At 33.9% G+C, this 27571-nt stretch overlaps 1 protein-coding gene across 1 annotated transcript in view; it reads right to left on the bottom strand.

The window, feature by feature from the left end:
• Positions 1-3659: 3659 nt before the first annotated feature.
• The window catches only part of LRRC40 (leucine rich repeat containing 40), a 40844-nt gene continuing 16932 nt past the window's right edge, over positions 3660-27571 (bottom strand). The window contains exons 7-15 of the mRNA XM_010848759.1: positions 26153-26325; positions 21011-21098; positions 20845-20890; positions 18165-18273; positions 14339-14446; positions 13720-13830; positions 11459-11536; positions 8645-8830; positions 3660-6290 (exon numbers count right to left, since the gene is read on the bottom strand). Coding sequence (XP_010847061.1) covers positions 6185-6290; positions 8645-8830; positions 11459-11536; positions 13720-13830; positions 14339-14446; positions 18165-18273; positions 20845-20890; positions 21011-21098; positions 26153-26325 — 1005 coding nt within the window. The 3' untranslated portion in view covers positions 3660-6184. The remainder of the gene's footprint in view (positions 6291-8644; positions 8831-11458; positions 11537-13719; positions 13831-14338; positions 14447-18164; positions 18274-20844; positions 20891-21010; positions 21099-26152; positions 26326-27571) is intronic.

The raw sequence follows: 27571 nt of genomic DNA, 5'->3' as shown, positions 1-27571 counted from the left end.
TGGGTGACGTTGTTTTTAGCTTTTGCATATGTTGGGAGGGTGAGTCAGGTGAAGGGTTTCACTACTACTTGAAAACTAGCTCTCCAAGAAAGGTGAAATCAATTCCTCTATAGTGTGACTTTCCCTCCTCTCCTTAGGGCAGTTATACTTAAACACGGGCCAAGCTAAAGTCACAGAATGAGGTATTTAATCATAGGATTTCAGAAAGTAGCCCAACCAGAGAATAGTCTCCTTAGAGCCTCTGAAAGTGTAATATGTAGGTCTGCTTTCTCAGGATAGGTTGAAACTCCAAGTCCTTATTATAGATTGTCCTGATATCCTACTCTGGTTTGATCAGTTTATTATCAACTCCAGAATGACAGAAGAGGGCACACAGGAGGCCTTGTATCGGATAAATAAATATTTACTAAATAAAACAAATTTAAATTCTACTTACAAAAGCTGTCTTGTGGAGGGGCAGGGGGAACCACCAATTTGAAAGCTGCTTTTGCTGCTGTTAATTTTTTAGTATTTGAAAAGATGTTTCAAGCAATAACATATTAGGTGTGCAATACTCCTGCCAGGCAGTGTGTGGGGCTTTGGAAAGGTGAAAATTGTTACAGCAAGCTGCTTTCATTTATTAAGCTAAGCACGCATATGCCTTTTGAAGGGTCCCTTTGATCATAAAGTTAACATTTGTGCTGTTCATCACCAGAGGTTTTACAAGGCCCCCCTTATCCATTCTACAGCACACTTACTGCTTTCTTCCTGTATCCCCAGATAAGTCTCCAGGACCAGATACCAGCAAGTCATTTTGTCTGCTTTCATTAGTTTGGCCACACAAGGAATATTCTTTCTTTACATCTCAAGTGCTCAAATTGCCATGTGAAAACCAACTCTCTATCAGTTTTTCTCCATATTTAATTCCCAGCTTTTTTTTTCATTTTCTGCATTGGTTCCCATGGTAACAAGTCTGTTGGCAGAGAAGGTGTGACTCTGATTCTAGCTTTCTGCACAAATTCGAAATTTTTCTAGTGATCCTCAGGCGAGTGTCATATAAACAGGAAGCAAGAGAGCACAGTTCCCTAAGCTAATGCCTCTAATCCCTTACCCTGCCATATGCATTTCCCACCCTATTCCCCAAACCAGGCCTGCTGACCCCAGAGAGGAAGGTCAGCACTTAAGCAAACTGTGCAGAGTCCCTTCACCTGTCAATACAAGGATTCAAAGGGCCCTTATATCCAACTACAGATGCAAGCGTTGAAATCTTTTCAGTTGGCTTCCTCTTCTAAATGTCAGTGACTTAACTGACATGAATGCATAATTAATGACGTCATCTGGGCACAAAGTGGAGAACCAACTTGCGCTCATTTTTCTAAAAAATTTTCTCAGTGTGCTTCTAAGATGTTTACACCCCAGGGATTATGTAGATCTTGAAATAGCCTTAAATCAGTGTCTCATGATAAGTGGGGACATTGATTAAACAGACTTTCCCCCAATAGGTAGTTAAGTGGTATGTGAGAAAGGGCAAGCAAGTCATCCCAGAAAACTGAGTTCCTGAAGAGAGATTAATAAAGACGTAGATAAATGAAGAGGACATTGTCCCTGGTGGCTAATTGTGAACCAGGGAGCTTCAGTTGGCACAATTCAGGGTTCAAGAATGGAAAACTAAAGAAATGAAATAAAACGAAAGCTAAGGAAATGGAGTGTAGAGAAAGGAGTTTTTAAGAGTGAATCATTTGCAGAAAGGAGCCTTCAGGTAAGAACGGCTTCTTGCAGACTTTGACCCAACTCTATCCACAAAATATTTTTCCAATAGTTTCTTTTAAAAATAGATTATATTTCTTTTGAATTTTAGAATTCCTTTGTGGCTTGGCATTGTTATACGCCTAGCAACCCCATATCTCCTAGGTCCTCAATATTTAGAAAAAAGCAGGAACTGTTCATCACAGTCCTCATATCTGAATGTGCTTTTAACATTTTTCTTTTAGAAAAGTTAATGAATTCAGGGGAATGAAAATAGACATTAGAAATTAAAATATGGGTATCTAAGCTATAGTTAAGAAAATTGTAAATGGTTGCTTTTTTTGTTGGCTCCTATAAAATATGTGATGCTTATGCACACTGAAGTTTTAAAGTTAGCAGATTATATTGTACAAAGGTATTTTTTGCCCTTTAAAAGTTATTTTCCTACATTAAGAAGTTTTCTTATATTAGAAACTTTTTATTGAAACTCAGGTTTTATGTCTCTGTATAGACAGACATAGGTGTTTTTCTTTGCACACTCATTTTGCACAGGTAAAGTAATGAGTTAAACAATGCCCAGGTATGCAGGTCAACTGACCATTATATTAGCTAGATTAGGAAGAGTATTTGATGAATGGAGGAAAAAAAAAATCACCTTATATTTCTTTGTGTCTTTCTGTCCCTCTTCCCCTTTCCTTATTTAGTCAGGAAATCTTATGTAATTTTTGAATAGCCCACAGGAAAACCAAGATGAAACTCTCAGGCAGATATAATATAAAGCAGTTCCTGTATCAGCTATGGTAATTTATTTTCAGAATGTACTGCTGTAATAAGTTTTATTTTCAGTACTTGCAGTCTTTCCACACAGAGGACTCTTATTGGTCTTGAATGTGGAAAGGCATCTGTTCAGGGCAGAAAGAAATGTTTTATGTTAAGTCTTACTCTAGAAAATTTGGTTTTAGCTTTGATGACACCTAGTGTCAATGGAATGCAATAAATGTTTAATACGCTTTATGATGTTTAGGCATTTCTCATTAACATCCTCAGCTACGTTTTCCTCCTCAAAAATGCAAGCCTTAGTATTGATGTGAAAAATAATTGACACATAAACCACATATTTTTAATCTCAAGAGCCAATCAAGTTTCTCTGTGTATTCAGTGTATAGAAGGGACTAAAGGAAGCTTAAGGACAATGACACTGTCTTCGTATGAAAGAGGAATTTTTTCTTAGTTGAAAATGAGAGGTAAAATCTACTGAATTCTGTTTATAAATTTTAAAGACCACCAAAAATAACCTTGCAAAAGATTTGCAGGTACTGTAGTTTTATTTTTCCCACTTTATAACCACCTAAGGGCACGCCCCCACCCAGCTGTATATAAATAAAGTATAATATGAACTACAGTCTCTTTCTATTCAGAGAAGAAATCTTAAATTAACAACAGCAAATCTAAACAAAGATGATGATAAAATTTTAATTGGCTTAAGAATTAAAAGGATACTGGATACTATGTTTTTAGGATTTTTAAGTATCCATGAAAATTCTTTCATTCCTAAAATATTTTATAGTTGATTTCTTTTGACCTCAGTTATTTTGGGGCATAATCCTTTTATTATCGTATAATGAATCTCTAATTCCACCTATTTATTTAATATTTTTCCATATGCTAAACACATGCATACACACACATTTTCCACTTTTCGTTTGAGGTCATATTTCAGTTAGTGAAATATTTCACTCTTCTGTAAGTTTAAAAACTAAATCCTAAGCAGAGATGCAACACTGGGCCACAGTTTTAATAAAATGAAGACAGTCTCTAGGCTCATACTCTTTTATGACATCTGATTTCTCTACCATATGTGCAGCACAACAGTGACATCTTAAGGCCAAGTAACTAAAGCTCCTTTAGCCAGAGAAAGAACTTGAATTGGGATCTGTGTTCAAAGAAATTCCATTTTATTATTAAGTACTTTTCAAGTTTACAATTTGCAATTGGTAGATCTTAGAAGTGCTTCTTTATTTATGACTTCTTTTGCAGTCTTTGTGAACATTTTAATGTGTACTAAATGCTAACATTTTACATAGACATACTGTATATTAATGCATGCATTTCACTGCATAGTTTATTGACACTCCCCTTGTAAAGCTTTTATGGAAGAAACAATAAGCCACGGCAGTATAGCAAAAGAGGCTTAATCTTTATAAATTGGGGCCTTTTCTGTCTCTTTGCTAGCTTAGGTGGCTGTATACAAATTTGGGTGGGAGGGGCTGGAAACACCTCTTACCATTTAAGGTTTTCTACATGGTGAATTCTAGCCAATTCGAAACAAATTGCTTACTTTAATAAAAAATTTTACCATTTTATAAAAAGTTAAATCATGACATGTTTAATTGAAATGGCTGTGTTGTAATTAATATTTTGAGATAATTGTGATTTTGAGCTTAAATTATATATAAAAATTGTCATTTTTGTATGTGTTAAAAAAAACTACTGTATCACAACAGTACTTTTTAGTTGAACTACATATTGATGTAAATAAAAACTGAATGAAGACATATTTACAACTTTATTAACATAGATTGTGAATGTAGTTAATGGTTTTTTTTTTTTGCTGTATGAGACCATGACAACCTTGAAAGCTGCTTCATTTTATGTGCAAAGAACTCCTATGGATCTATATTTTAAATTTACTGAATCAATGAAGTTACTTTGTCAGTTAATTTGCAAATGCAAGCTGTATTCTCCAGTTTTATTTTATGTATTGACACTAAACAGTAAAGGTGTACAATGTGATTAGAATGCATTTTGAAGATGCTTTCTGTACAGATACAAAATACAGGGACTATAATAATGCTGTGCAGTGTATAGCAAAGCCATTTTTCGGCTTTGATGTACTCAACTTTTTCAGTATTTAAAAAAGTGTTTTGAATAACATAAAAGTCTCTTTATTGTATAAATAATAAAATGTCACCTTATTGTAAAGTGTCTTTTGTTTAATATGGAAGCTGATTTCTTAGGGAGCAACAGAGTTGTTGTATGAAAAGGGAATGTTTCTTTTAAACCAAAAACATAAACATTGTAATCAATATTTGAAAAATGTAACTTTTTAATGAACATGTAGTATTTATCTTTATTAGCAATGATTTTTTTCATTATATGATTATGTCTCAATCACCCAAAAGCTATCTATCCATCCATCTATTATCTACTTACCTACCTGTCCACCCATCTATTTATATAAACTAGTTAATACCGTCTATCAATTGGTTACTTAATAGAATCACATAGTACATTTTATAATGACTGACTAGCCTACTTCTGATATTTTTGGTGTAAATACAAATGTTTATATTTAATTTTTATTAAATCTGGTTCATCTATAACAAATTACTTTTTAGAAAATTACCGCATGACTACAAATTTAGTCTTATTAACGTTACTAGCAAATTTAAAAATTAAGACCTTGGAAATTTAAAAAAAATGAACAAGGAAAGATCAGAACACATCAACAGAGTAATTATACATACGAGTACCTGCTTAGTATTTAAATAAAACACATTTTAAGATTTCTATGCAGTATATGCTCTTATTTTCTGTTGCTGTTATCTATAAAATTAATAAAATTTCAGTATTTTTTTTTAAAGAACAGAAGGTATCATTTAAATGCTCACACTCTGAGGGAAAAATATGCAGATCTAATTTCTTTAAATGTGTTGAATCTAGAAATACTAGGTTGTTGTATGGAAACTTAGTACTAAAGCATCTTAAAAAAAAAAAGTCCAATCAAGTTTTAAATTCAAAATTGTGAGAGCAATTAAAACACTTTTACTATTTTCTCCACCAATAACTGTATCTTGTGAACCATTTCTGTGACATTAGAAACCCCGGTAAAATGATTTCATGAAACATGGGAAAAAGACTAGGAAAAAACATTTCAACTATATTAAAACAAAACAAGACAATAAATATTAATTTGAAACTTATACTGATACCAACCATATCACAAAAGTCTTATCATGGATAATGAAAAGCCTTATTTTTTTTTAATGCCAAAGAGCAGTATTAAATAAAATTCACTTCAATTGTATAGTCAATGAAAATTTAGAAATTAAAACATAAGTTTAAAGAAAACATAGAAATTGGATGGTCATATTCAAGTCAGTTGGTCATAATATACGTAACAGTAGAAATGGGAAAAAAAATCCATCGCTACAAAAATGCTTTGTCATTATAAAAATATTTAACTGTAATAAATAAAAATTCACCTTTGAAGAAACTGTTTGCTATGTGGGAATGAGGGAATTTTTTTTTGCATAAATCTTATGCAAAACATTTAGAACAAATGAACACAATACGTGGTTACACCATCATAAATGAAGATAATATCTTAGAAAAATGTTAGTTATCAATTTAAGAAGTCTAAGAATTAACATGACCAAGACTATGTAATGACTTCAATTTAAGTAGGAATTCGGTCTCTCAAATATTCCAAAATAGCAGCTGTTCCTTTCATTAAGATGGCTGCTCGAGGAACGCGGAATGGATTTCCATCTAGAAGCAACGTCCTAAACAAAAGAGAGAAATCAGAATTTTAACATTTTCCATTAGGGAGGCATTTCTTCTAATTTCATTTACTATTTCATAAGTAAAATATATGTATTATTTTTTGAATTGTCCCTTTTCATTCTAAGCATTTAAACAGAACTGTAACTATAATGATGACTGAAATAACATTAATTGAATACTCATTACATGAGAGGTATGGTTCTAAGTAACTTACATTCACTGACTCTCTTAAAGATCTTGACAATTCTATGATGTAGGCACCATTAATATTTCAATTTTATAAATAGGAAACACAAGTTCAGGAAGATAAGAAGGACTTGTCCAAGATTAGTTATTAAATAGAAGAGCTGTGATATGAATCATTATTTCACCCATCACCTCCTCAATCTTATAATGACCATATACTAAATGGTTGAATTATATTTACACACGTGCTAGAATGAGCAAACTGACAAATACTCATATCAAAGACTATAACACAGTCAATATATCCTATCCACACCAGGAACATTAACACGTCTGTCTTTGTACTTCCTCCCTTGACCAGATGCACTTATAAAACCTATTTAAATGTTCAAAATGAGTACAGTTTAAGATCTAAGAGCTGGTTGATTTACTTAATTAATTTAATGAAATTATAAGAGTTTTTTTTTATTTTTCCATAACTTAAGTGTTTATATAAACAAAAGTTAAAGGATTCACAACATATTATACAGTAGATCTAAATTATATCTTCAAATGTATCTGTGTGCCACGGGAATTCTTAAAAGAATCTTTTAAGTCTTTAAAAAGACTGATTTTCTTAATTTATAGAAAAAAAGTTAATTATAGTCAATCTTCATTACTCATAGACTCCAAATTTGCTAATTTGCCTGCTCACTAAAATTTATTTGTCACCTCCTAATCAATACATGTGACACTTTGAAGATCATTTTGGACATGTACAGAGCAGCAAAAAATTTGAGTCACTTAACACTGAAGACAAAAAAAGGTGACGCTCTGTCTTGTTTCAGCTCTCGTACCATAAACAAGTGTTCCTTCCATAGTCTATTAAGTGCGACTTTTTTTGTATTATTGTACTTTTTCTTGGTGATTTTGCTGTTTAATATAGCCTGCAAGCATAATGCTGACGTATTTCTAGTTTTTCTAAGCACACGAAGGATGTCATGTATCTTACAAGGAAACACACACGTTAGATAAGCAAGCTTCACTCAGGCATAAATCATAGCACTGTTTAGCCATAATTCAACATGAATGAATCAACAATATTAAATAAGGCATCTTAATGCAGAAACACACATAACACAAGATTATGTGTGGATTGGTTGATGAAAATGTGACCAGAAGCTTGAAAGAGCCTGACTCTGTGCTTCCCCTAGGGAGTAACGGTTCAGTATTTGCTAAGTTGGTTTTCACAGAGACTTTATAGAATACACTTATGGAACATAACAAGAATCAACTCACTCGCCTTCTATAATTCAATAATTGAGGTACCAAAGATATCAGTGCTGCCCTAGTAAAGTAAAATATGTTAAGCCATTATATGCAGTTTTCAATAATTAAATTTTTCTGACACATTCTGTTTAACTACTAGGCTTGCTGTTCATGTCTCAAATTCCCTTTATATTCACTTAACAAGTACTCATTAGGTGCTTACCACTTTCTCGGCACTGGGATAACTCTTGTACAGGAAAAAGAAATGATATAAATAAGTCCTAACAAAGCAGGATGGGAAATCTTAGGAGGGACTAACTCTGCCTGGAGTTTTGGAAAGGTTTTCAAAGGTGATAATTAGGTTGATTACTGACAGAAGCAGGGTAAAGGCACTTGAGGCTGAGGTAATAGCAAACACAGAGTACGAAAGACCCCGCAGGGCTTGAAACAACTGGTAGTAGTCTATAATCAGATTTTAAAAATCCCTATCTGCACAGCTAAGGAGTTGACATTTCCCTGATGTTTTTATGCAGTAGTTTCAGGTTATACACATACAGAGGGATGAGAAAAGTATCACTAAAACAATCAACATGTATGATAGATGTGTACTATACTTACACATATATCATGCTATATACACATACAGAGGGATGAGAAAGTATCACTAAAACAATCGACATGTATGATAGATGTGTACTATACTTACACATGTATCATGCTATATAAACAAAACTAAAAAATACATTTGGTAAAATTTGGAAAACAGAATTGGGATTAAGAGTTTTGTTACCTTTTATTTTTAACAGGACATTACATTTTTTATTTCAACTTGCCTGCAAGACTACCTCAAAAAAACAAACAAACAAAAAGAAACAAAAACACTTCCACAATTGAATACATGAAAAAACTTAGCACTTACCTTAAGTTCACACAGTTACCAAGCTCTGGTGGAATCTGTAGGAGGTCATTATTTTGAAGGTCCAATGTGATCAGATTTTCCATTGTCTTCATTTTCTGAGGGTCCAAAGATCCAACCTGATTATTACTAATCAAAATTGTTTCAAGTGTGGGAATTCGATACAAAACTTCAGGTAGTATTTTGAACCTATTAGAATATGAACAGAACAAACAGGAATCAGAGGCAAAATTATCCCCTAGATGATGGAGGTTTGATCTAATGACATAAAGCTTTCTTAATGTAAGGTTTTTATTTTTTTTTTAATTTGGTATAAGTTCTGCACTTAAATTTTTCAGAAAATTCTTAAAAATGGATAAGCTTTGGAAACCTTGAAATATACGTTAAGTGGACAGACTTGTAGCAGTTTCCATTTACTATACAAAAAAATCAAACAAAAGTTCTGAGTAAATTCCCCCATGTTTTTATTTTCTCCTTCAGGAGACAAGGAAATATTCCTGAAATGCTCTTTATAAAATGTCTCCACGTAGGTATTCTTCCTTAGTTTACTTTTATTTCTTATGAAACAGAATTACTGCCAATATTTAAAGTAAAAGAGATTTATACTTTGCTTTGACTTAGGCTTCAAAAATGACTAATTCAGTCATTTTTCCAACAATCAAAAATATATTCATTTTGGTTTTTGAAAACATTATAAAACAACTATAGGTTGCTGGCTTCTTATTCAAAGTAACCCTGAAGATGCCACAAGAGAGACGGGAAAGTTGATGGCTCTCAGAGCAATTCTCAGTAACACTTCAGGATCCCTGGGTTGGGGGAAAAGAAACTAGCTTGGTTTTAACGTGAGGCAAACTGCTGCCTCAACTATAAAAGAGAAGGATGTGGTGAAGGAGAGCTGTATAGTGGTGGCCTTTTCACTTCCCCATACTGCCCTTCCTTTGCTGCCTTGATGTTAAAAAAAACTGAACTACAATGAAGGGTAAATTCATTAAGGAAGCTCCAAAGTTACAGAGGGACAGAAGAGTCAGTAACACAAGTACAGATGGACCAAATCATCTTGAGTAGTCCCTCCAACTTCTCCCACAAACCATGAACAAGATAATTAAAAGTGATGCAGCTAACCAGTTAACACAGAAGTTAAGGTTAGGTTTGTCAGCTCCTAAAGAATTAACAATGCAATTGATAGCTCAATGCATGAGTGCATGCTTAGTCACTTCAGGCGAGTCAGACTCTGTAACCCTGTGGACTGTAGCCCTCCAGCCTCCACTGTGCATGGGATTCTCCAGGCAAGAATACTGGAATGGGTTGCCATTTCCTTCTCCAGGGGATCTTCCCAACCCAGGGACTGAACCCGGGTCTCCTGCGTTGCAGGCAGATTCTTAACATCTGAGCTACCAGGGAAGGCCCTGATACAGACAACTCAACAGAGAACTGATAGTTCATATCAATAGAGAACTGATAGTTCAATTCACAAAAATTAGAAGAATCTGAGAAGTACTTATATTTTTAAACAATGACAGCAAAAGTATTACCTATACTCAAGAAACACAAATAATTGAGTAGATAGAAAAAAATTAATAGGCAGTATTTTAACATCACTGTGCCTTAGATTTCTTATCTGTAAATGAGCATGAATAACAGTACTAAAATTATATACTTGTTACAAGGATTAAATGAATGTATAGGAAGGTCATGGGACAGTATCTGTAATATAATAAATGTTAGCCACTACTATTTATATTAAATTGTTACCAGAATCAACTTTCATCATAGGAAACAATATGACATAGTTGTTAAGAGCCTAACTTCTGGAGTCAAACCACCTGGGCTCAAATCCCAGCTCTATACTCCTCAATTTCTAAATGGACATAGTAACAGAACCTACCATGCCGGGCTTTTGTGAAGATTAAGTCAGGTAATACACATAAAGTACTTAGCTCAGTGTCAGCAGACAATAAATATTAATAAATAAGCTCCCAATAAAAATTAGTTATTCTTGATTATTACACTGGGCTTCCCTTGTGGCTCATCTGGTAAAGAATCCGCCTGCAATGTGGGGGACCTGGGTTCAATCCCCGGGTTAGGAAGATCCCCTGGAGAAGGGAAAGGCTACCCACACCAGTATTCTGGCCTGGAGAATTCCACGGACTATACAACCCATGGGGGTCACAAAGAGTCGGACACGACTGAGAAACTTTCGCTTTCACTAATTATTATAATATCTTAGTGTTTACAAAATACAATCTAAATTTCACTAGCATAAAAAGCTCTGAAAGGGCTGGCTACTGCTACACACCCAATATCATTTGTTACTTCTACTCTTCTGCTACATCACTTTTTGTTCTGAGCCATATTAAACTTCTTGAAGGGTCCCAAACACATCATTTTCTCATATCCTTGGGCATTAATACATGCTACTTGCTCTACATAGGATGCCATGTCCCTGTGTGTTCCAAGCCTCAGTTTCAGAGCTACCTCCTCTACCTTCAAGTAATCTCTGGAAATACCTATGTATGCACTGTGCTTCCTCTATAGCAATAAGAACTATTTATTTGCATATTTGTCTTCCTACTAGGCTACAGGTTTCTTAAAATAGTTAAAAAGAACAAAAAAATGTAGACATCAGTTGTGAAAATTCTAAAAAGGCAACATCACTTTTAACTCTAAGTGGAACTAAGTGACAATAAACCTGGATATTTAAATGAAGAAAAAGCATACAGCCTTTTGTTTGTCTCTTTATTCTCTAGTAATCTCTAGTATTCTCTAAGAAGATCTACAAATTTTCTACAGAATAATTGTGAGTAAGATGTTTCTTACCTATTAAAGGAAAGGTTGATTGTTTGTAGCCCTGTCAATGATTCCATTTCTTCAGGCAAAGAACTTAAAAAATTATTCCTAAATTAGAGAGAAAAAGATGATTTACAAAATTTGAAAATTTGTCCAAATTTATAATTAAAGTATTGATCTGACAAAAATTTATATAGCTCAGTTTGTCAATTCTTAATTTCATTAAGACTGTGTCCTGAGAATTCTGAATCAGTCAGCAGCTTTAAGTGTTTGATCAATGGGCCTAATTCTAATACCAAAGTGCAACCAACTGGTGATGCGAACAACTCTTTAATAATAGATTTAACAGAATGAACACTGTAAACTAATCCCTTATCTACTTCAAATTGCAATCAGCAATACTTTCCACAGTCAGAGCCCTTTAGGTCATGCCTATAAATACTATATTATTTGACATCACAAGTATTCTATGTATTTGATTAATACAAATATTTCATATATAGAATAATTGAAGAATAACTGAAAAATTACATAAAAAGAGGAAACAGAAATGCAAAGAGATTCTGTATATTTAGAAACTTAGAGTTTTCTACTATATAAGTATTAAGGAAGACCATTTCTACTTTTAGTTTAGAATTTTTATTTGCACAATGTGTAACTTTTCAAGATCTTACAACAGAACACAGAAGTAAAGGGAATCTCATTTACCACTAAAATGATCTCGGAAAAAATTTAGAAGGTTAACAAGAAGGTAGAAATATTCTAGAGGTCATAGCAACATTTGGTTGCTAAGTCATGTCCTACTCTTTGTGACCCCACGGACTGTAGCTCACCAGGCTTCTCTGTCCATGGGATTTTCCAAGCAAGAATACTAGAGTGGGTTACCATTTCTTTCTCCAGGGGATCTTCCCAACCCAGAGACTGAATGCCCATCTCCTGCATCTGTCGAATCCACAGGTGGATTCTCTACCATTGACCCACCAGAGAGAAGCCCCAAAACTACCAATAGAAAATATTTGTGAGAAAATTATCTCCAACTAGATGATTATCTATTACACTGAGTAATTTTCTCTAACCTATATTTTTGCATTCAGAAGTGAAGCCTAATATATTAATATGCCATACTTTGTACAACTCAACATATGTCCTTTTTTCTTTTCTCTGTATTTTTCTCCATTATTGTCTTTATTAATCCATGCTGAATACCAACTGATGGTCTATATCTTCTCCTAGAGTCTTATACATACTGATATCAAACATAAAAGCATATTTTAGTCACTTAATTAGAAATTTCCAGGTATAGTTATAGACAGAGGCACACACATCGATAGACACACACACACACAAGGATGGGATGAAAAGAAATAAAGTCAGCAGCACTGGAGCAGGGATTCATCCTCACTGCTCCATTTGATACTGAACTAAAATGTGCTTTTAAACTGTTTTGCCAGTGTAACTGTCCGTGGAAAATAGAAATAATTCCACATTTAGCAAGAGCATACATGCTAATATACTTGTTTTAACTGCGTAAGGAAAAAATTTTTGTCTCTGTATGAAGACTAAATCTTCGAACAGATATAATTAGCTTATTGTAATTTAACTATTGTGTGAGTGGAGCAAGAGCAGGTACATTTTAATAAACTAAAACCACACCTAGTAACAACATACATGAGCAGTCAGAAGCCCAGGTAATAGAAATATACTTCACAAACCAAGCTTTAAAGCCTAAGAAAATAAATGACTATCTGACCCTGAAATACCTATTATCACCCTCAAAAACCTGTGACACTTCTGATCCTGTCACTTAAACTTAGGACATATTTAAATTAAACTTCCTATTACCTCTGTAGAGCCTTAAATAGTTTCCTTTATTTTTGCTATCAATCATAGTGTTATCTTGCCTTGTGTGGTTAATATATTTTGAAACCAAATAGGTTGTTTTTATGATAAAGTCATGCTAGCTATTGTGCCAGCATAGCATTTGGACAGTTTTATGTTAAAAAAGAAAAAAGCAATATGAAGTAAATACTTTCCATGTGCTATTTTAATTTTGCTTAAGTATGACTCTAATAAAGTGTCAGTATTTCCTAATATTTTAAATAATTGTCTTATCACATAACTTCAAATGACATCTGATTAAACTATTTCCTAAATGCTTACTTTTAGATTACTCCTAAAATTTTATTAATAAAGACCAATTTTGTTTCTTAGGAAAACATGAGGGAAAGGGCAAAAATCAGGTAAAATACAAATTATTATTAAAAAAGGGAAGCAATAGTATCAATAAATACCTGAGATCTAAAAAAGTCAATTTTTGAAGTGTACATAATTCCAAGGATATAAAGGAAAGCTTATTAAAACTGAGATTGACATCAGAAACCATTTCCTTCAGTTCCACAATCCTGAAACAATAATAATTTTAAATATTAATACTTGAATTCACTGTCAAAACTTTAAAACTACAAGCTGACCATAGAGAAAAAAAGCTTATATTATTTTTGCTAATTAAGATTTTCTGTAACTTTTACTTTTCTCACAAAAAATCCCAGTCAGTTTGGATGTGTAACTGATAAAAATAGATTTTTAAAAACAGCTGTAATATTATCTGTCCAGGAATTTCTATTGGACTTTAAATGTATGTTGAAGTTTAAGAAACCATTCAGTCTGTTTAAACTAATTATGGACTCGCTGCACTTCCCGCCAAAATCTAGGCAATACTTTATTAATTCCTATCTCAGGAAATACTTAAGTAAATTTTACCAAATCCCTCAAATATTAACAATGTAAGGTATTTTACGTATACTTCCTAAGTAAAAAACTATTAAAAATAATTACTATTGCAACTAAGCTGCAAGTACAACTGAGAATGAGTCACAGCTTAATAGAAATAGCATCATGAATAGTTCTTACCTTTTGGGAATTTCACACAGCTGATTCTTACTGAAGTTAATCGAAGTGATAATGTTACTTTTTACCGCATCAAACACTTCATCAGGAATCAAAGCTGTCTGTTTATCGCTAAATGAAAAATGGTTTAAAGATGCATCATTCTGGGACTTCCCTCGTGGTCCAGTGCCTAAGACTCCACAGTCCCAATGCAGTGGGCCCTGGTCAGGGAACTAGATCCTGCATGCCCCAACTAAGACTGAAGATCCAGAGAGCCTAAACTAAAACCTGGTGCAACCAAACAAAACATTTTTTTAAAAAGTGCATCATTCTTAGCAATCTGGAAAGACATGATTATTGCTGTTCATTTTAAAGACCTTTAAAGATTTCATAAGGAGATTTTTCAAGGTAGTTTATTATGAAGCTCTGTAAAGAATACCACAAAAACCTACCAACTCACAAAATGTTAGGAATTCAGACACCCTATTGTGTCATAACACCTTGTGTCACACCTTTGGTGTGACATAAACTCACAGTCATAAACTCAATATGAACAAAAACAGATACCTTTGAAGTCTAAGATGTCCAAGAGTCATAACAGTGAAGGAACAGTATTTGGGATTCCTGTACCCTAAATCTTTAATTTTAAAAAGTATCTCACCTCCTGTCTTAAAAATCTCTTAATAGAGTTTAGCTGTCAACTTTCTTTGGATACAGAGTTAACTGCAGACAACAATCAATTTTTAAAAGTTCAACATGATACTAAACTAGTTTTCTCATAACCTAAACAGTTTCTCCCTCACTTAGCATGTGACAAAGTACACAGGGTTATGGCCTTGGACTAAACTATTTCTGGTTCTTTCATTAATATACTTTGTTAATTTACCTTCCTTAAACCTCAGTTCTATGAAGTTAGAATCTAAAGGCATTTTCTTTTCATTAAATTTCATTACATTTCTTTTCCATTAAAATTTTCAGTTATATTTTCAATAAAATATAATTTTAGTAAGAAAGTACAGTAGAACTCTGACATTTGCAAATTTAACAATTTGATATTATAATTGGGCATTATGCTTATGTTCTTCTTTTACAATTTTTAATTCCTAACCTCATCCACTAAAAAGAATCTTCAGAGGAATTCCAAAAATGAACAACTGTATGAACAAGAAAAAAATATTACATATAATGTGTGATACTGGAGAACTGTATGAGAAAAGCACTATAATACAGAAAGATAAAAAGTCTAAATTTCACCGTCATTATGCTTCCACTTTTGCTTTTGGGTTCCATTTTCTGCTGTGCAGATGGAGCACTTTTACCTTTTTGATCAGAATTGCTCAAGTCACAGAGAACTGATTTATCCAAATTAAAGTTTGAAGAGTTATGCTATTTTAAAAACTTCAGTTGAAGGCATTTATGCCTTAAGATTGGGAAATAATTTATACTTTAAATAGAATACTTCTGTCCAATTCAAGTCTCCAAGGAAAACAAATTACAATAAATTTAGAATCAAAACAATCTAAGATGTATGGTCTTAAGTGCTACCTTTATTATGCTTTTGTGATATCGGTGCCTTTAAAGAATGGGAATGATTAACCCCACCAAAAAAAAAAAAAAGTATCAATACTACTTTATAGATTGCTTAAAACAATTAAAAGAAAGAGCATATATAAAGTAGCACAGTGTTCAGCATAGACGAGAAACTCAATAAACTCAATAAATCATATCCATGCAGAGTAGAGGGAGTGGAAGCCAGAGATAAAAGGAATTCTAAGCTAAGAAATTCCAAGACAGGAATCAAGTCTGTCTGAACATTTGGTATATTACAAAACCTAACATAGAATTTGATACCTAGTAGGTTCCAAAAATATCTACTGAATAAATGGGTATGCTGCTGCTGCTGCTAAGTCGATTCAGTCGTGTCCGACTCTGTGCGACCCCATAGACGGCAGCCCACCAGGCTCCCCCGTCCCTGGGATTCTCCAGGCAAGAACACTGGAGTGAGTTGCCATTTCCTTCTCCAGAATAAATGGGTATATTATGTGTAAAATAGAACATGCTAAATTACTACACTAGTATGCTATGAAAAGGACACAACTACAACGATGGATGAGTACTATCTTGTATTACAGTGTCAAAGAAGGAAGGCTTAGAGTAGTGATTTCTATGTGAATGAAACACAGCAAATATGAAATGGAGACTGTATCCTGACTGCTGAGGAGGTAGTACCCACTGATACTACACATTAAGGAAAAGAGGCCAGGAACTGATGATGATTCTGTGGATAACTGAATAAACCTTGTCACCATCTAACTTGAGAATGTACTCTTTTCAATACAATACCAAAGCATGAACTAATCACTGAAAGACTTCTGACTGTACTGGCTGTTTTTATCACTGTTGCCTTAGACAGTACTGAAGAATACTTGACAATCACTTCCAATTTCTGCATAAGTATCTTCTTTCTCCAGTCAAACACATGCCCATAATATACAAATATCATTAGGCTTCTGCCTCTGTTTACATACCAACATTGTAACTATTACAGGTTTAATATATGTGCCACTCAGGGAAAAATATCAATCACCTCAGATATGCAGATGACACCACCCTTATGGCAGAAAGTGAAGAGGAACTCAAAAGCCTCTTGATGAAAGTGAAAGTGGAGAGTGAAAAAGTTGGCTTAAAGCTCAACATTCAGAAAACGAAGATCATGGCATCTGGTCCCATCACTTCATGGGAAATAGATGGGGAAACAGTGGAAACAGTGTCAGACTTTTTTTCTGGGCTCCAAAATCTCTGCAGATGGTGACTGCAGCCATGAAATTAAAAGACGCTTACTCCTTGGAAGGAAAGTTATGACCAACCTAGACAGCATATTCAAAAGCAGAGACATAACTTTGCCAACAAAGGTTCGTCTAGTCAAAGCTATGGTTTTTCCTGTGGTCATGTATGGATGTGAGAGTTGGACTGTGAAGAAGGCTGAGCACCGAAGAATTGATGCTTTTGAACTGTGGTGTTGGAGAAGACTCCTGAGAGTCCCTTGGACTGCAAGGAGATCCAACCAGTCCATTCTGAAGGAGATCAGCCCTGGGATTTCTTTGGAAGGAATGATGCTAAAGTTGAAACTCCAATACTTTGGCCACCTCATGCGAAGAGTTGACTCATTGGAAAAGACTCTGACGCTGGGAGGGACTGGGGGCAAGAGAAGAAGGGGACGACAGAGGATGAGATGGCTGGATGGCATCACTGACTCAATGGATGTGAGTCTCAGTGAACTCTGGGAGTTGGTGATGGACAGGGAGGCCTGGCGTGCTGCGATTCATGGGTCGCAAAGAGTCGGACACGAGTGAGGGACTGATCTGATCTGATCTGAGAGCACATTATTATAACATATTATTTGACTTGAATTCAGATATATAAACAGAGTACAACCTCTCAAGCTTTGTCTGCTTGAGGTATTCATTAAATAAATGATACTTACACTTCTTAGTTACCAATATATGACCTCCCTCCAATATAAAATTCTCTCTGGATGCTGGTTCCTGAGTCAGAAAATCTTATTACGAAACAATACTGCGTCTCGTATTTTACAATTATAAAATATTATAAAAAATTTACTATTAACCATATATCGACCTCCTTAAGCATGATAAATACAAATCACCTAAGGAATGGACTTAAATTCATTGTATATGCTTCTACCTCATCACTTTTTTTGCAATCGCTATTATTCTAAGTACTAATGCACTCTGATGAATTCTTCTTCACCAACTGTCCTTTTTTCTGAAGAATTATTTCTGAAAGTTACCTATGTGTTTTACAACATTTAAGAAAATGAATTACATACCTATAGTCTAACATTTTTAATGTGATGATGGTGTGCACATTGACTCTAGATTCACTTGGCAGTGTCATGGCAGTCTCAATAACAGAATCATTTTGGCTAGGTCCATCATCTGGCAAAAGAAAAGTTATATAAAACTAATATTTATACTACAAAGTCATTTAAAAATTCCTGAAAGTACTTTAAAATAGTACATATGATTTTTAGATACTATTGGTGAAAATGTCTTTTCATATGCTTTATTTCCAATAACTCAAATCTAAGTATAGTTTGATCTTTATGTAATAGAAAAAAGATAAAAAGTTCAAAATCTTTTAATAAATCTTACCATAAGAAAATTTAGGAGTAGGAAAGGATAAAGAGTAACTACAATGTCTCAGAAGAAACAATGACAAGCAAAAATAGTATTCCTTCCAACAAAGGAATTTGTTAACAAAGGAAAAGTACTATTTTCCAAAAATGTCTACCAAACAGGCATCTGCCTATCTTTTCAGTTTAGGACACAATGAAGCTGATTATCCCCAATCATTTAAAATCTGGCAATTTGCATAGCCTAGTAAGCTTTTGGTACTTTAGTTATATTCACTAAGATTTTTCCTAGCAAATGTAAGACTGTATTTTCACTAGATATTTCCTAACACGCATACCTACTCACATTTACATACAACCAACTCCTTCACCAAATTCTAGAGACTGTTTAATGTTTAACACATAATGTTTAATGTTTTACAGCATAAAAAGCAAAACAAACAAAAATCATCCACAATTAAAAGAAATGGCTTTGTGATTTTTTGGTGAAAGAGACTTCAGCCATTTAGACATAAATAAAATAAGACAATTTTTAGCAATGTGGAAATGATGGAATAGTCCTAATAGTCACATTAAGAACAGAGGCTTGCCGAAAGAACATTAAAAAAAAAATTAGCAGTATCCCTGATCTTTTTTCAACCCAGCAGGCATTTAATGAAACTTGTTGAATGATACTAAGTATATTTCTCGTGCCTTAAGCTCCTCAGACATTCATTAGTCAATAATTATTAAACTATTTTTCCACACAAATACATCCATATAAATACTTTATTTACAGAAGTAATATAATAAATGACAGACTATCGAATAGAGATAAAAGACACAGAGGACAACACTGATTTCAAGAGAAATGCTTTGCTATTTAGAAGTTCCCGAGCAGTTAGGCTATGCCACTTCAAAGAATATGTAATATATACTGCCAAATTACATCTGCAGAGACAGTATTAAACCAGCAACAAAACCCAGCGTTATTTTTAAATGTACATTTATATTAGCATGATTATATATTAAAATAGAATATTCTCAATACTTTCCAAAGAGCTACTTTTAATAATCAGCATCAAAGAGAATGTAAAGAGGAAGGCAACTGTCTCTTGCGGGGGGGACACTAATGTGAGAAACAGATTTACTTTGCACTATATTTTCTTGTACATTTATTGCCTTTTTGATTAAAAAAACCAAGATAGTAATATTCCATAAATGGATCCAGATTCAATGCAATCCCTATCAGAATGATAACTTACTTCTTTGTAGAAATTAACAAGCAGATTCTAAAATGTTTATGATATTGCAAAAAAAACCCCAGAACAGTCAAAACAAACTATTTTAAAAGAAGAATAAAGCAGGAGGACTTATACACCTTCCAATTTCAAAATTTATTACAAAGCAGTGGTAACAAATATACTGTAGTACTGGCACAGGATAGGAATAAAGATCAATGGAATAAACTTGTGAGTCTAAAATGAACCCTACATTCATGGTTAACTGATATTCAACAAAAACAATGCCAAGACTATTCAATGAGAAAAGCTGACTTTTCAACAAATGGTACACAGACACTGCATAATCACATGCAAAAGAATGTAAGTGGAAAGAATGAAAGTGGACCCTTATCTCATAGCATTTATAAAAATTAATTCACAGTGGATCAAAGACATGAATGTAAGAGCAGAAGTATAAACCTCTTAGAAGAAAAAAAAGTAGAAAATCTTCATAAAACAGGATTTTGCAAAGAAATTTTAGATATGAAACAAAAAGCATTAGCAAAAAAAGAAAATGACTATTAAAATTTAAAAAAAAACTTGTGTTTCAAAGGACGCTATCGAGAAAATGAAAAGACAACACAGATGCCTAGAAAACATTTCCAAATTGTGTATCTGACAAGAGACTTATACCTAGAATACATAAAGAATTATTACATCAACAATTAAAAAATTAAAAATTGGGCAAAAGAACTCAAGATATTTCAGCAAAGGTGTACAAATGGCTAATAAGCACACGATGCTCAAAATCATTATTCAAATCTGTTAATATACTTCCCAGTCAACAGAATCCTTATTTTATACAGTAATAGTCAAGTTTTGTTCTTTTACAAAGGTAAAGCATAGGTGCTGCCAGAATCTTTATTCTAATTTCTAACTGGTACCCTAAAACTCAACTCAGAGATTACGGACAGAACAGTATTACTGTGAATGTAAGAGTGTTTTCATAATTTCAGCATATTATGGTCTCATGGATTCAGATCAGAGCCACATCCACCAGGGGCCATTTCCTCTAAATATGTATACTAAAACTATATGCAAATTTATATACGATTAACACTTCACCACTTTTCACGTTATCTTTTAAAATATGGGAGAAAATAGAACAGTACCTTTAATCTTGCTTCGTAGGTATTTTAAGACTTCTTGGGTTCCTTTCTGAAAAGAGGGGGATAAAAACGTATTCACCAGACATACATTGCAGTTTTATATTAATAGATCATGTGTATGTTTCAATATCAAGTTTAAAAACAAGAGCTGAATTCTAAATATGCTTACATTTATAATTTCTCTTCGAATGGTTCTCAAAGGATTTCCTTCAAGTGCCAGGAATTTCAAATGAAGTCTTCCCAATGAACAGGGCAGACTATAAAAGATTAAATAGATTTAAAGGAAAACATTCGGGATAAGTATAATTCAACCAAGTAGTTGATTATAAAACAAACAACATATGACAAGCTTTACATCATAAAATAGTGTCAAAGAAAACCCAAGTTAATTCAGGCCTAAAATACTTCCTTTCAAGATAAATGCCAAACATGTTTAAAAAAAATAAGAATTGTTTCAATACTGTCATATTAGGATTATTAGAAAAAGAATGTGAGCTATAAAATATTTCCTAAATTACAGACAGTACCACTCTTATGGCAGAAAGCAAAGAAGAACTAAAGAGCCTCTTGATGAAAATGAAAGATGAGAGTGAAAAAGCTGACTTAAAACTCAACACTCAGAAAACTAAGATCATGGCATCTGGTTTCATCACTTCATGGCAAATAGATGGAGAAACAATGAAAACAGTGACAGACTTCATTTTTCGGGGCTATAAAATCACTGCAGATGGTGACCGTAGCCATGAAATTAAAAGACGCTTGCTCCTCGGAAGGAAAGTTATGACCGACCTAGACAGCATTTTAAAAAGCAGAGACATTACTTTGCCAACAAAGGTCCATCTAGTCAAAGCTGTGGTTTTTCCAGTTGTCATGTATGGATGTGAGATTTGGACTATAAAGAAAGCTGAAAGCTGAAGAATTGATGCTTTTGAACTGTGGTGTTGGAGAAGACTCTCGAGAGTCCCTTCGACAGCAAGGAGATCCAACCAGTCCATCCTAAAGGATATCAGTCCTGAGTGTTCATTGGAAGGACTGATGCTGAAGCTGAAACTCCAATACTTTGGCCACCTGATGTGAAGAACTGACTCATTAGAAAAGACCCTGATGCTGGGAAAGATTGAAGGCAGGAGGAGAAGGGGATGACAGAGGATGAGATGGTTGGATGGCATCACCGCCTCTATGGACATGAGTTTGAGTAAACTCTAGTAGTTGGTGATGGACAGGAAGGCCTGGCATGCTGCAGTCCATGGGGTTGCAAAGAGTTGGACACAATTGAGCGACTGAACTGAACTGAGACAGTGCTAAAAAGTAAATGTTAGCAAATAAAAAAATTCCTAAATGAAAAAATCATAAAGAATAATTTTTAATCATATACTTCAGATTTTCATTCAAAAAGGAAAGTCATTTTTTTTTTTTTGGTACACAAGATAAAACCTGTTGATATACATAAACATTAAATCTCAAAATTTATTAAGCATCTATAATATACTAGGAATTGTTGTAGGGATATCAAGGTCCTTTCCCTTAAAAACTTTTCAGATGAACAAAAGAAAAGGACACATAAAAGGACACATTTTGGCTAACCAAAATACAGGAATTATCATATGTTGCTGGTGAGCATGTAAAATAGCACAGCCACTTTGGTAAGTGGGAGTTTTTTCAAACACACATTTACCATACAACTAAGCAATCCCACTCCTACATATTTACTCAGGAAAAATGAAAATTATGTCCAATAGAGACTTACATGAATGTTCACAACAGTCAGAAAATTGAGAGCAATCCAAACATCCAACAACTAACTACTGAAGAGATGAAAAAATTGTGGCATATCTGTATAACGCAATAACACTCGGCAATAAAAATGAATAAATTACTAAGACAAAAAACCACACGAATCAATCACAGAAGCGTTATACTACGTGAAAGAAAGCATAAAAACTATATGCTGTGACTTCATTCATATGGTACTTAAAAAAAGAAAAGTCCAGTGACAGAGCTCATCAGTGGTTGCCAGGGGTTGAGTGTATGAAAAGTGGATTGACTGCAAAGGGTATGAAGAGACTTTAGGAAAACAGAAACGTTCACTACGGTGACAGTGAATTACACCAATACATACCGTTGTCAAAACTCATTAAACTATTTTTTATATATATATATATATAAAATTAGATACATGCTAAACAAGTAAAGCTGCTTTCAGACTAGGGAAGTAGAAATTAGAAAAAGGACTAAAGGGAGAAGGAAGTAGCAAAGCCTGGATTTGGACCTAAAAGAATAGAATTCCATTAGAGAGTCAAGCAGGAAAAGGGCATTCTAAGGTAAAGAAAATGAAGAAAGAAAAAGTAAGCATATTTACAGTTCAATGTAGTCATAAGATACTTGTGGGACTGAAAGATGAAAAAGAGAGAATGATGAAATCTGACTGTGAGATGTACTTGACTATTATGCTAAAAATCCTGGACTTTATCTTGCAAGACAGTGATTCCTAATTGTTGGTTAGAAAACCAGATGTATGAAAATCTCTCAGGAACTTTAAAAAACAAAACCAAAGCAATTCTAAGGTCCCACTGCTAAAGATTCTAATTCACTACTGTCTCTGTATCTGCATTTTCTTCTTAAAGCTTTTCTTGTGGTTCTAATACATAGTCATATTTAGGAAAAAGTGCTCTAACAATGGAGAACCATCAGTTTTTTAGTTGAAGAAAAAGCTGATAACTTGTATTTTATAAAAACTACTCTGGTAGCATTGTAAGGAATCAATGTTGTTAAAGGAGATTCTGGAGGGGTACAAAATGAAAAGAATGGTCTTAATGTCTAGGACAAAGAAGGCAATGGCACCCCACTCCAGTTCTCTTGCCTAGAAAATCCCATGGACGGAGGAGCCTGGAAGGCTGCAGTCCATGGGGTCGCTGAGGGTTGGACATGACTGAGCGACTTCACTTTCACTTTTCATTTTCATGCATTGGAGAAGGACATTGCAACCCACTCCAGTGTTCTTGCCTGGAGAATCCCAGGGACGGCGGAGCCTGGTGGGCTGCCGTCTATGGGGTCGCACAGAGTCGGACACGACTGAAGTGACTTAGTAGTAGTAGTAGTAGTAATGTCTAGGAAGTATGAGGTTAGATGAAAGTAAAGAAAATATTTACTAGCTTCATTATGTTCTAGGCCCTGTGATACATACACACTTTATATCCAGAGCTCTGCAGAAAGAAATATATATATCAGAAATATTTGTACTGATTACTTAAATAGTATTTATCATCATTTTTATTTTAAATATTTCCCTTCTACTGTTTTTACATATTACTAGTAGCCTTAATAAAACTGCTATGGGGAGAAAGGTAACTCCCTGGTGGCTCAGATGGTAAAGAATCTGCCTACAATGCAAAAGACACAGAAAATGTGGGTTCGATCCCTCAGTCAGGAAGATCCCCTGAAGAAGGAAATGGCAACCCACTCCAGTATTCCTTGCCTGAAAAATTCCATGGACAGAGGAGACTGGTGGGCTACAGTCCATAAGGTTACAGAGTCAGACACAACTGAGTGACTAACATGGGGAAAAGCATACATGTCAATATTTATGAGGCAAGCAATTCTTTCATTCATTAGTTATAAGTACTTTTAGAAATATCCGTTCACTTATTATGTCATAAATAGAAGTGATTGAAAAGAATGGTCACAGTCCAAGTACTCAAATTGATGGTCAAGATGTACCATATGCCATATGTACACTGTGAAAACAATTCTGGCTTTTTAAAGTAAGTTACAGAAATATAAACCAAGAAAGTCTACCTTGCTTAACCTTTTCCCTGTTCATAACAAAACAGGTTTCTGACATCCAAATACAAAACTGCAGACACCTAACAGGTTTACAACCCTAAGTAAGTCTGAGTTTTATTTTTTATATATCTGTAAAGTAATTCCATCTCTAAATATTATGGTTTTATACGCTTTTAAAACTTTGCTCACTACCCTCTTCCTCTGCCTCTCCATCACAATCAATTGCTAAATACTCAATCTAACTCATCACACCTCTCACATTTTTCCTTGTCTTTCCATTCTCATTATCACTACAGTTTAGGTCCTTATTACATGAGAGGAATCTAAAAAGCTGTCAACACAGTAAACTGGACATACTAAGTGTGCCTATTCAAGTTAATTATTACTACATTAATCTAATAGAACTTATTTAGAATTCCCATCTATAAACCCACTCCTATCCAAAGCATTCAATCCACTATCATCATCAACTTACAAGGTTACAATCAAGTTAGTTTTGCTTTTAATCTCTCCATCTCTTAACCAATGAAAACCGACTCTTCATAGGGATTTCAAGGACCTCTTTCACATGGCTTCAGTTTATCTTTCAAGACCTAAATACCTCACTACATGTACCCTACCAAACCTGATTCCTCACTGTCCTCTGAACATATACCTATAATTTATTTTGTAAACTTTCAGAGCTTTGTTTGTAGTTTTCTCCTGCCAAGTGAGTCATTCTGACCACCGTACATATGAACCTGAAAACTGCGGTCATCCTTGAAAGATGGATGTCTCAACTAGAGTGAGGCATGCCCCACTGAGTAAATTTTTAAATTCTGTGCTCTAGGCAATTAACCTGCTTCACTCTGGTCCCAGTTCTATAACATCATCTAAAAATTTTACTTCTTACACAAAGTCTGCCCTGACTTTTCTCAATAAATTGTGATCCCTGTATCATCTTTAAGTCTCCAAAGTATTTCATATCTTTCCCATAGTTTTATAGTCATTTAACACATTCAACAAATATTTATCAGGCAGCTTCCATGAACCCAGGCACTGACATAGAAGTTAGAGCAGTGAAAGAGATAAAAACCTACCCATCCTCGAGTTCACATTCTAGTGGTTTAGAAAGAAACGAAAGAAAAATAGCACTAAGTCATGTCCAACTCTTACAATCCCATGTACTGTAGCCCGTCCACGCTTCTCTGTCCGTGGGATTCTCCACACAAGAATACTGGAGTGGGTTGCCATTACATTCTCCAGGCGGATATCCCAAGCCAGGAATTGAACCCAGGTCTCCCGCGTTGCAGGCAGATGCTTTACCAACTGAGCTCCGCAGGAGTCACTTGTAAATACAACTGATTCCATTAGTGTTTTAAGCTTGCTGCCAAGAACAAAATCTAATTACCCTTTGTAGGTCTGCACATGACACCTGCTAAGTAAACATTTATTGAACTCAACTTATAAAAAAGATCTCTGCATGTTTTAACCAATGAATTATAATCAAATACAGACATGATTTCATATCATTCCTTCTTAAACTTACCTACTAATATCATTGTTGCTTAGATCAAGTCTTTCCAAAGACTGCAGGAGTGTAATTTCATCTGGAACAGATTTTAACTTGTTATCCCGCAGGTCTAGCACAAGGATAGAGTTCAGATGCTTAAGATGTTCTGCCCCTAACATTTCAATCTGGTTTTCTCCTACATGTAATTCCTACAAAACCAAAGATCAATCATGTGTATTTTTGTATTCAATTTGATACTAGATAATGAAAGTAAAACTGAAATCTTAATTTCAAATAACTGAAAAACACATGGAAAAAACATAATTTTCTAATGACTAAGTTGCTTAAATTTTTAATTATATTTAAGCTATTTTACAGTTACAGAAAAATAACAAAAAACAAAATTTTCAAGAATTTCCTAGTAATTTAAAAATAATTAAAGGCTTAATCCAGCAGAAAGTTCAAAGTTTAAAAAACCAAGGTAGAGAAATGATTTAGTAGTTACATTTATAGAACAAAAATACAAATCCAAGAGCTATACTGATGAAAAACTAAAGTTTTAAAACAAATCAATATATATTTAAAAAGTTATTTATATTATAATAAATGTTTGTTACTCAAAATTTGTATTCATGATTTATAATAATGTTGTAATACATACTGATTTCCCATTAGCAGAATCTAAGATTATCAGATAATTAACCTTATTAAATGATAACTTTTTCAGTTATTTATATCATTGTCACCATTTTGCTTAAAGAAACTCAATGCATAAAAGTATACATAAGGGAAAGCAAACTATGGCAAATTTAAATACAATGTTAATGCATATACTTAATACCAAAAAAAAAAGTAATTAATTTTAAACAGATCTTATGATGAGGTAAATATGAACTGGCAACTTAAAGAATTAGACACACATTTTTTCCTGGTATTCCAGGCTTCCTACACTATGGGCCCAACTTACTTTGTTAGCTTCATCATCTATTAAGTTGGTACAAAAGTAATTGAGGTTTTGGATTGTGAATTTTAAATCATTATTTTGCTGTTGTTCAGTCACTTAGTTGTGTCCAACTCATAACCAGGCTCAAACACATCTTTATTAACCAAAATAGGACCATTGCAATCAACACAATTTTGCCAGTGAAAAAATAAGTTTATTTCTATAGAATAAAAAGCTGTGCTTCAGAATTTGATGAACTCTTGGAAAGCACTTTCTGCATCCTGCTGGTTATGAAAGTGCTTTCCCTGCAAGAAGTTTTCGAGATGCTTGAAGAAGTGGTAGTCGGTTGCCAAGATGTCAGGTGAATATGGCAAATAAGACAAAACTTCATAGCCCAATTCATTCAACTTTTGAAGTGTTGGTTATATGACGTGCATTCCGGCACTGTCATGGGGAATTGGGCCATTTCTGTTGACCAATGCCAACTGCAGATGGGGCAGTTTTCAGTGCAT

This window comes from Bison bison, unplaced genomic scaffold, assembly GCF_000754665.1.
Source record: "Bison bison bison isolate TAMUID 2011002044 unplaced genomic scaffold, Bison_UMD1.0 scf7180017864271, whole genome shotgun sequence".
Lineage (NCBI taxonomy): Eukaryota > Metazoa > Chordata > Mammalia > Artiodactyla > Bovidae > Bison > Bison bison.
Note: the sequence above shows the minus strand (reverse complement) of the source record. Positions and strands in the feature narration are given on the sequence as shown.